Raw genomic sequence first — 11,414 nt, 5'->3', positions numbered from 1 at the left:
CACATCTCCAACCCGTGAACCAACAACAACGCAATTTGCATAAATAAGTATCCGCATCATTCATTTGTCATGTCACGGATGGGATGCAGTTATTTTGGAGTGCTTCCCGAATGTCTCCTGTGATGACATGTATGTGTCGCAGGCCGTAAACTGTGCTTTTTATATTTCCCTTTGAACTGCCAAGTATCTGCCTCTCAGAAGTCCTCCACTTGCTTATAGCACTGGTGTTTCTTCTTCAGAAAAAACAATGTGTATTTCTAAACGGGGGTTTATTAGAAGCGACTATTTGCTGTCACGCTGTAGAATTTATTATTATTATTATTATTATTATTATTACTATTGCTATTATTATTATAATGTAGAATTTAGGTTCACCGATCATTTTTCCCTGCAATTTCAGTGCGAGCTTTTAATGCTTTAAACTGAAACTTTAAGCTCTTTTTGATCTCGTGCTGTTTAAAGTCGAGCTTCTCCACTCCATCGCAACTGTGTCCGTTTACACATTCACACCTTTTATGAGCCGAAATATTGTAGATATGCAGGTTGATTCTCCAAATACGTCCTCAGTAGACCCGGTTACAATATTTCTGTCAGCTGATGAAGGCGTTTCACCGACTCGCTCTCCGGAGACCGTTTTGTATAGAAGTCGGAGGAACACATCGTCTTCCACGCATGCGAGCAGGAAGTTATAACTTGATATGGTCCCGTGACATTTTAAACGGGTCACATGACATCGATACATTTTAGTCAAGACAATTATCTAAAAGTTGAATTTCTCGCCCCAGAGCCGACCGCGGCGCTTTTCGTCTGCTCCAAAAAAAAAGACTTGATGTGCAGGTTTTTACTTCAATTCAAACCGAAGCATCTGACTTTAAAGGCTCAACGCACCAACAATGAGAACAGTTCATCATAACCAGTAAATAACCATCAACTATTTAGTAAACTGTGTGCACATTCAGGTTTTTTTTTTTTTCCATTCCAAAGACTCGAGATTGCTCGTACATTCCAAAGACTCGAGATTGCTCGTAACACCAATCGAAGACTCGTTACGAACGGCTGTGATTTTTCATCTCGTTCACGAGGACCGGCGCTAATGATCCGCTGATTGACAGCGAGATAGGCCAATCGGGTCGTGTGTAAGCCTCGCTTAAGCAGTGAGCCGGAAGCTGAGCGAGTTAATCATATTTCGGCGGCTCCAGATGAAGCAGGCGGCCTCAGATCTCTGACAGATTTGTTAGGTGGCCAAAGAAGCGCCTTCTTCCACCTCCGGCAGACACACGGCGACGTCACGATCCAACCGCAATCATGTTTTTGTTTTTTTTTTGTTTTTTTTACCACCTGATGAATATCGAATCTTTTCAGAAAAAAACCCCAACAGTTGATCTTGACTTTTGTTGATTTCCTTCACCAGTTAGCCTCTTAAACAATGACTTCAAGATAATCTAAAGCTCATCAGGGGAACAAATCCTGAATCTCCAGATATTCAAACACGACTCGTTTCAAAGGTTGAACCACGAGAGAACAACACGTCTCCGAGCTCACTTGGAAAAGCGAATTCTCGATGTATGTTGGTTTCAAGTTTCCACATCAAATTTGTGGAAGCTGCACGTCGGTCCCCCCCCCCCCGAACTTGTGATGCCACAAAAATCCTGCTTTATGTCGCCGTGAGAGAAAACTTTCCATCTTCGGCAGTCGAGTGTCGAACATCCGAGTGCCGTAGCAACAAGTATCCGTTAAGCGGGAGGAGGGGCTTAAAAACCAAGACAATGAGCTGAAAGGACGTAAGACGGAGCTGTTTTATCGCTCTCGGCTTAAGAGACCACTTTGACGTTCGTCGGATTCGATCATATTATAAAACGTGTTGATTATTGCAGCTGGTTGTTGGGATGGAAAAACGCCGCGACGGCGAGGATCGCTCCTCCGGTGTTCCCGGACAAGACGAGCGTGATTCTCATCCAACAACTTATGTAACATCCGATTCAACGCACATCCCAGACTTGAACTCGGTTCATCTGGACTCGGGACACTGCTATTTAAACTCGAAGTGCCGTGATGGTCGGCCTTGAAAAAAAATAAAAATAACAACCGCACACACGCACCCGTTATTCCGACACGCCGGCTCTCGATTCAACTCGGACATATTCACAGCTTCTGTCTGCCTCCCTTTTTCCGCTGCTGAAGGCCGAATTCCAAACTGGTGTTCAACTCTCCGAGTAAGTGGCCGGTGCACATCTCCGAGCGTGGAGTTTTAAGGGCAAACGACGACAACGACGGAAGATGGCAGAGAGTCAACGTGGGCCTGCGTGTGATGTGTGTGTGTGTGTGTGTGTGTGTGTGTGTGTGTGTGTGTGTGTGTGTGTGTGTGTGTGTGGAGTGTTTTTAAGCCCACGCGGCTTTTCCAACAGCTCTCAGCCTTTATCAAAGAGAGTAACGCAGTGAGATCCGAAACAAAACAAAACAAAAAACTCTGTGGGCTTTAACGAGAGCAGAAATGTTCCTCTTTACGTTCTATTTACTTCACTGGCTCCTTTGATTCTTCTTCTTTTTCTGACAGCGGGGGCTTCAGCGTATAAGCGGCGTGTGTGTTTTTTTGTTGTTTTTTTGTTCCTCCCCGACGTGACCTCTGCCTTTGAGCGTTTGCGTTCGACATATAGAAGAAAATCAGCTAATTATAAAGTGTTTCTCGGCTGCGGGGCCCCTTTTGGTTTCGAATGTTTAAACGCGACGGCGAGTTGAAGGTAAATGTTGGCTGGGGAAATTCAAATGTCTTTGCTGACGCAGAACATATCTCCTGGATCAGCCATTGTAAGCCTGCCATTGTGTATCTGAGAGTGACTGACTAAGTCTGTGGCATATGTGCGGTGCATGTTTGTCTCAGCGCCGTGCACATAGTAAATCAATGTGTGTGTGTGTGTGTGAGAGAGCACATTTTTAGCACGTCAGCAGGTTATATGTGTGTACAAGTGCATATATGTATGCATGCTCTGTTTGCTGATGTCCCTGCAACTGTACTCAGTGTGTGTTTGTGTGTGTGTTGTCTCCCCTCTCTCTCTCTCTCTCTCTCTCTCTCTCTCTGTGTCTGTGTGTGTATCTGTGTGTGTGTGTGTGTGTGTGTGTACTTGGTACATATGTGTACGTGTTTGCGACTGCCACAATGGCATCATCACCCGCCCCTGACGCTTTGATTGTTTTCTCCGCCGCAGCAGAAATGCACCAATTAATATGCAGAGAGTGAGTGAGACAGAGATGCACACACACACACACACACACACACACACACACACACACACACACACATACAAACACACACACACAAAAACAAAAAAAAAAACAAAAAAAAAAAACAGCCGTGAGGGAGGGAGACGAGGAGGGAGGTGTGATGGAGGGGAGGAGTGAAGGGGGGGCAGAAGAGATGGCACAGAGAGAGGGAAAGAATAGGGGAGATGAAATGAAAGATGAGGAAAGTATGTGTGTGTGTGTGTGTGTGTGTGTGCGCGTGTGTGTGTGTGTGTGTGTGAGAGAGAGAGAGGGAAACGGGGGAGAGAGATGGAGTGAGATAAGGGGCGAGGGTGGAGGGGATGGCGGGGGGGGGGGGGGCGTAGATGGAGGGGATGAAATCTGATAGATGTTTGAGTAAAAACAAAAGGGGGGGAGAGAAAAGAAAAGAGTGAGGGATGAGGTGGAGGTGAGGAGGAAGAGGAGGAGGAAGAGGGAGATCAATATGTACATATTCAGTGAGATATGGTGGGAAATCAATTGAAAGGAGGGGTGGAGGAATTGATTTGGGGGGTGGAGGAGGAGGAGGAGGAGGCGGCGGTGGGAGGAAAAGGAGGAGGAGGGGTCACAAGGAAGGAGGGATGTGTTGAGGAGGAGGAGGAGGAGGAGGGGTGCAGAGGTGGAGTGATATGTGGCTACGGCTGCTGTCCTTTTTGTCGCAGTGTCAGGGTATTGATACTGTAATACACCCCCCCCCCCCCTCACACACACACACACACACACACACACACACACACCATCACCCCTCACTCACAGTCACACACACACACACACACACACACACACACACACACACACACACACACACACCCATCACAATGCTGCCGTGACAACGGCTGTCGCGGCGACGCCTACTGGCACAATGCAGCCACAATACTGAGGGCACTGAAGCATCTCACACACACACACACACACACACACACACACACACACACACACACACACACACACACTCAGAGAGAGCAGAGCAGGCCGGAGAGGAAGAAAAGAGAGGGGGGGGGGGGAGGGAGGGAAGATGGATGGAGAGAAGAAAGGATGGAGATGGTGATGGAGATGGAGAGGAAAAGAGGGAGGGGGACGTGGATTGATGGAGAGACAGGAGCGAAGGGAGGGACGGGAGGAGCGGGGGAGGGAGGTGGAGGAGAGATACGCCGGGATAATATTACATGTGTAAAATGCCGGAGGGTGTGTGCGCCCATAGAAACATGTTTAATGGCTTTTATGATTGCCGGGAAGGTTGCGTGAGGTGCGCTGTTGTTGTTGTTGTTGTTTTTTGTTTGTTTGTTTGGTTGTTGTTGTTTTTTGGTCTCCCCAACAGGACGATGTATGCAGCGTGCAAACAACGAGGTGTTTATTGGGAATCAAATATATGATGATGATGAAACCTAAAGGTTATTTATATATATATATAAACAGCCGCTGTGTCTAGACGGTGTGTGAGCATGCACGGCCACACTGGAGCACACTTTTTATTTTTATTTTAAGATCTTTAGCTCATAATCTTTTCAACTTGAAATAATACTAATGATTTCAATGCATATTGTTGCCGTCCTGTGATAACCACGCATCTCCAACAAGTCAGCTTTTTAATAAGTTGAGAAAAGAAAAGAAGAAAAAAAAAAAAAAAAAAACACCAGCCAATTTGATATATTTCCTTTCAACTTCAAAAAGTAGGAGAACCTGCGAAAAGGGAACATTTCACCCCTTCAAGTTACCCGAGAACATTTGAAGACACGAGGACGCATTTTCGTCTTCGTCGTGACGGCACGGTATCGATTTCCTATCGTATCGCGTGTTCTGGTTCGGAGGGAGTGAAAGCGAAAAAGGTCAAACCGATGACAAAACGCCGCGTTCACAAGTGTTTTGTTGGTTGTTTTTTTTTTTGGGGGGGGGGGGGTCGCTTTAAATCACTGGTGTCAAACTTGCAGGGGGGAAAAAAAAAAATCAAATTGGGGGTAAAAAAAAAAAAAAAAATATATATATATATATATATATATATATATATAAAAAAAAGAGAGAAAATAATACACTGCCTGCTCTGACCTCCCTTCGCCAAAATGTCTGCGCTGGCATATTACTGTATCTCCCCCCAACATGCACTCTCATTTACAAAAGAAACGCTTGGCTGGCTGCCTATAAGTCAGTTTATCCGCGTGAGATGACCAACGTCCCTCTTTCTCTTTCTCTCTCTCTCTCTCTCATACAGTGTATGTGTGTGTGTGTGTGTGTGTGTGTGTGTGTGTGTGTATGATCTATAGTTCCCTGCCTCCCCTCCTCCTCCTCCTCACCACCTCCTCCCCCTCCTCCTCCTCCCCCTCCCCTCACCCTAACCCTTCTTAATATGATGTAAAAAGCTAATCGCATGCAAATGTCTGTTGTCCCGGTAACCGGGCCTGAAAAATCCCTTTGATGTTTCCCCCGACTCATTCTCTTCACGTTCTCTTTGTTCGCCACAGTCTCGCTGCTTTGTCAACATCCCCCCTTTTTACCCCGCTCTCCCTCTCTCTCTCTCTCTCTCTCTCTCCCTCCCTCCCCCTCTCTCCCTCTCTCTCCCTCCTTCATCCATTCTGCCGACTCTCTTCGTCCTCCACATTAGAAGAAAGAGGAAAAAAAAGAAAAAGTTCCTAACTCGACTTTGTGTCTCCCTCTTTTTCTATAAGCCCCCCCCAACTCCTCCCCTCCTCGCTATTCTTCTTCTTCTTCTTCTTCTTCTTCCTCCTCTCTCTCTCTTCCTCCCTCCCCCCCCCGCCCCTCCCTCGTGCTCCTGCTCTCCCCTCCGCTGTGCCTCTCTGTCTGTCTGCCCCCTTCGCCCTCGCTCATTTCCCATCATTCCCACCTACTGTCTCCTGTCCTTCTCCTCTGTCGCTCCCTTTTCTCTCTCCTCTCTCCCCTCAGCTCTGCCCCTTCCTGTTGCCCCCCCCCCCACCCTCCTCCTCCTCCTCCTCTTCACCCACCCCCTTTATCTCTCATTCCTCTCTCTTATGCCTCCCCCCCCCCTCCCTCCCTAGCATGCACAGATGGACACACATACTCTGGAACTGCCCTCCCTCCCTCCTTTTTTTTTTTTTGGGGGGGGGAGAGAGAATTGGAGAATTTGATCCCTGGAACTATTTGATATGGCGCTGCACTGTAGTTATCTAATCACTGGGGTTTTTTGTGTGTGAGGCAAGCGGCACAGCTGGCTTTCAGAGAGGAGACCCCCCCTCCCTCCCTCTCTCTCTCTCTCTCTCTCTCTCTCTCTCTCTCTCTCTCTCTCTCTCCTCCTCCTCCTCCTCCCCCCTCCCTCTCTCCCCAACACTCATTACAGACAGTTTTTTTTTTTTTTTTTTTTTTGGGGAGGGTCACAAAGGTTACAATCCCCTCATTTCTGAGGTTAGACCCGACAGCAACGCCTCAAACACACTCGAAATCCTCTCTGTGAGGTTTGGGACTTCAATCCAGTTTTAATTCAACACAGAAAAAGTAACAAAAAAAAAACAAAAAAACGATCAAGTAAGGATAACATGCGTTTCTGACATTCCACACACAAAAAAGAAAAATGTAAACATCAGGCATCGGAGCGTTACACGAAAGAGAGCGAGGAAAAAAAAAAATACAAAAAAAATACAAAATACATAAACACTGCCTGGAAAACGGAGTAACACAAGTGACAGATTCTGCATATGACAATCTATACTGCAGCAGGAATGAAAGATGGTGTTCATTACATCGCTTCCAATATAGCGCAATGTACCAAACAGCTGACGGCCATGAAGTGTATACAGACTTCTCCGAGCCCACAAATTGCATATTGATTCGTGGAACGGCTCAATAGCCATTTGCACATTTTTTTTTAATATTTTTTTTTATTTTTTTGGGATGCAGATGTGAAATGTGCTAAATCTGATCACGGCGACGGCCCGCTGTCCGCTCGACCTCCCGCCTTCATCGTTGTACCTAACGCGCGGTGTCCGACGTACGTAGGTTTTTGTTTCTTTTTTTTGTGTGTCCTCGCTTTGGTGAAATAGGATCTTTGGGGTTTTGTTTGAGTTTCTTTCTAATTCACTTCCAAGTTCTGAGACTTGAACTTCGGCCCTTCTATTAATGGAGCCACTGGTGAGTCTGGCAGAGTAGTCCAGGAAGTTATTTTTTTTTTATTTTTTATCTTTAGTTAGTTTTGAGATACGATATCTTACAAGAAAATGTGAAGCTTTTTGGGGGGAAAGTAGATGAAAACGCCGTCACCGGTCTGTACGGGGGAGCTACAACCTCAGCACAAAGACGGGAAACAAATCGTCTGGTATCTAAAGTATCTGAAGTATCTGAAGTATCTAAAGTATCTAAAGTATTTAAAGTATCTATAGTGTGTAAACGACTCACAGTCGTACCTGCGGACGAGCTCTTTTTCTTTTTCTCGTTGTGCTGACGCTGCGTTTATGAGCAACCAGGAAGTGGGGGAAGTGGCCGAATCCACCTGAACGCCTCTCGGCCTGGAAATATCCCACAAGGAGCTACGAGGAGTGCGTGTGATGTCATCCGAAAGGAAGAAATGTGCTAAAACAGCTAGACTTTTCGTTTCCGGGACGTCCCGGGAAAATTCTTCTTCGTTCAAGCGACGAATTAGAAATGAGTTTTGAATGAAAACCGGTCGAGACGTCGTTCGTATCTTCCGACCGCGAGAGCAGAAACCTGCGACGTAGCGACGATGAACAGATCCAACTTTCTCCTTCAGGACTAAATGTAGCAACAATATCTCTGCGTATAAATCATCATTGCACAGACACCCATTTTTATACCTTTGGCATACAGAATATGGCATCTTATAATAAAAGGTAAAAGCGTTAAATTCAGTATCGGTAACACTGAGAAACATGTTTTCTTTTTAAGGCACCGAGGTGTTTGCTGATATAAGTTACACTTTAAAGGAGACTAAATACAAAATTTGGCCTTTTTTTTTTTTTTTTTTTTTTTTTTTTTTTACATCTTTGCCACTGTTCGTAAAAACAAAAAAAACAAAAAAAAAACTTTTAACGAAGCTGTGAATCTTTTCCCGGTTCGTTCGTTTCGAGGCGACGCTCGCTGCGTCGGTGCGTTCGGATGTAACCGTGCCCGTCGTTGATTTAGCCGCTGTACCAGGCTCTGAACCGGCCAACAGCGAGAGTGTGTGAGCATGTGAACGTGAACAGAGCTCCACTGTCTTATAACAATAAGAGTGACTGCATGTGTTGAGGGACATTGTGTGTGTGTGTGTCGTGTGTGTGTGTGTGTGTGTGACTGTGTGACTGTGTGTGTGTGCGCACGCTCACACCACCCTTTGCCTAATTTACATAGATGCAATCACACCTAGTCTATATGCCACGCATTTTTTATACACAGGCAAGGAGGGGAGGACGGGGGGGAACAGGGGGGGGGAGGTAGGAGGAGGAGGGGGGGCAGCCTACAGTACTCCATTCAGCGTTATGAAAATGACAAAGTACATAATACATTCTAAATCTGCAATCCTACGGTGGATTTATGCCCCTTGCATATTACTTCCTGTTTATTATCAGATGCCGGAGCATGTGATGCGACCAGCCAGCCCAGGCAGTCAGTGGTTCAGACCAAGTGGTTTGGCCTAGTGGGGAGCCGTGGGGCAGACAATGGCCACACTGTGTGGCTGAAGTGCCTTTGGTGTCAATGACTCTGCCAGCAACTGAGACTGGCAGATCCAAAATGGCGGAGCGCAGAGAGCCCTGCTGGTGCTTGTCATGGTTTTAAACAGGGCAGTTTTTGATCCTTTTTGGATGCAGCTTTTTTTTTTTTTTTTTTTCTTCTTCTTCTTCCATCGGAGGGAGGGGGAGAGGATGGAGGGGGGGGACGGGGGTGGGGGTCATATCGGAGCCGGGAGGGTTTTCTTTTTTCTTTTTTTTTCCGGGGAGAAAGCAGTAGTGCGGCGCTGCTCCGCTTAATCTGCTGGCATTTTATTTATTTTAAGGAGGTGAAGGGAGACGGGCGAGGGGGGGGGTGGGGGGGGGCGGGGGAGGTGGCAAGCATGTGGGAGAAGTTCAAAAATAGAGTCTCTCTTTTTGTCTTCCTGCTCCTTGAAGTCCAGTTTGGATCACCCAGAGGTGGAATAGAGATGTTCAGGCTCCAGTTTCTGATCGCAAAAAAAAAGAAGAAAGAAAATAAGATAGAAGAAAACCCAAATGAAAAGATGGACAATTATAAACAAGCTGATATGTATCATCTTTACGTAAATTCCCCAGAATAATTTCGGCGATGTCTTTGGATTGCATTTCATTTCCACAGCGCTAAACCTCAACATAAGTTATCTCGAGGCACTCGGGCGTAGAAAAAGCTGTTTCTGTTTATTAGAAAAAGGAGCGTGACCTCACAAAGTGAGCAGGGGAAACGCAGCGAAATGAGCAAAAGAGGAGGGGGGGGGGGGAATAAATAAAAATAAATAAATAAAAACACGCGAAAGAAACGTGTAACAAACTTACTCTCATTGAGATGACGGTCACACGGCGGTGGAGGGAGATTGACTCTGAGGAGGAAGAAACAGTCACATTTTATATTCTACACTTAAGCGTGCGTTCGCGGCGCGCACGCGGCAATCCTCCCTCTGCTGCTGAATATGTGCATATCGCTGTCAGCGTGTTTGCCCTATCTGTTTGGGCTGCGTGTGTCCGTCTGTCTGTCAATCTGTTCCCACCGCAGTCTGTTTGCCAATCTGTCATATTCTGTTTGCTAGATAAGGAGATTGAAAGAATGTGTGTGTGTGTGTGTGTGTGTGTGTGTGTATATATATATGTGTGTGTGTGTGTGTGTGTGAGCAAATTCATTTAAAACTCCACCGCGGATGTGGCAGGTTGGTTTTGCTGTTTGCTTGCAGCATCGTGTCTTCGGTTTACAAACATTACAGAAAATGATTTTAATGTTTGAGAAACAACTTTTTTTTTTATATATATATATATATACATATGTATAAGAAAGTGTCCCTCGTTTCGTCGCCGTTAATCACGCACATATGTCACACGCGGATTTGCTGACATTTTCATCCAAAGTTTATACGTTTTTAATAAACGGACAGACAGGTTGGTTTTGGCAACCGTCGGGTCTTATGGAGTAAATCGGTGACTAAAAGTGTCATTTTCTTCTGCCGGCGAGATTTTTTTTTCTTATTTTGCACAAATCTAAAACTACCTGAATATGTAGAGCATATGATACATAACATATGGTGTATAACCAGGCCGTGTGAATACGTTGGTCTGTCCACACTTGTTTCCAGTTGTTAAATTGTAATGGGCATTAATATTGACTCGTGCTGCGTTCAAATGCGGTCGTATTTACCGCGCACACGAGAAGATTCCGTATGAACGGCGCCCTCTTGTGGTATCACCGACGTCGGAACTCGAAATACCCTTTGAGCCTGGAGTTCACGAGTTGCGACATATGTACGAGCTAATATGATGTAATTTTAGTCACGTAGAGCTTGTCTTCATTACGTACATAATCGCCTACGTATGAGGAAAATGTTGACGACGATAATGATGATATTTTTTTTATGTTGTGGCAGTTTCGCGAACTAAACCACGATAGTTCCCGGGGATGCAAAAGAAGCTCTATGAGAGACTATTTTCTTGTGAAGTTCCTGGCAAACCTGCCTCCGGAGCCAGCAGAAAAAAGAAAAGAAAAAAAAAAAAATCTTTTTCCACTTTCACACTTTATATTTAAGTGTTGAGCAATTTCTGGCCACGCAAACTGCTTCCATTCACTTTGGCGTCACTCCAATGTGTGTTTTTACACTCTGAGCCCACCTGTGAGTAACTCGTTGATCCAGAGCTCCTTCTGGGGTCCCTCCCCGAGCCCGGGGATCCCCCCTCCTTCTGACTGCCCACCGAGGAGGAGTCTGAGCAGCTACTGTGGACTGAGAGAGGCAAGAGTGTGTGTGTGTGTGTGTGTGTGAGAGAGAGAGAGAGAGAGAGAGAGAGACACAGAGAGAGAGAGGATGTTACAATTAACAGATACCATCAAAATATATCTAGAGTGTGTTAGACACTTCAAATATGTCTTGCTCTGCTTTTTGCTCAGGGAAGCAGTAAAAAAAAAAAAAAAAAAAAAAAAAAAAAATCCAAATGGCACCTTTGAAGTTTGATTTAAATGCGCAGATTTCTTTC

General features: G+C 45.6%; 1 protein-coding gene across 1 annotated transcript in view; it reads right to left on the bottom strand.

Moving 5' to 3' along the window:
* Positions 1 to 6,694: 6,694 nt before the first annotated feature.
* Positions 6,695 to 11,414, bottom strand: part of arhgef40 (Rho guanine nucleotide exchange factor (GEF) 40) — a 39,466-nt gene continuing 34,746 nt past the window's right edge. The window contains 3 exon segments of the mRNA XM_069158864.1: positions 6,695 to 9,391; positions 9,738 to 9,781; positions 11,055 to 11,164. Coding sequence (XP_069014965.1) covers positions 9,755 to 9,781; positions 11,055 to 11,164 — 137 coding nt within the window. The 3' untranslated portion in view covers positions 6,695 to 9,391; positions 9,738 to 9,754.

This window comes from Embiotoca jacksoni, unplaced genomic scaffold, assembly GCF_022577435.1.
Source record: "Embiotoca jacksoni isolate LCO1_2020_lvr unplaced genomic scaffold, fEmbJac1.0.p SCAF_24, whole genome shotgun sequence".
Lineage (NCBI taxonomy): Eukaryota > Metazoa > Chordata > Actinopteri > Embiotocidae > Embiotoca > Embiotoca jacksoni.
The sequence above is the reverse complement of the archived record's forward strand: the minus strand, read 5'-3'. Positions and strand labels throughout refer to the sequence as shown.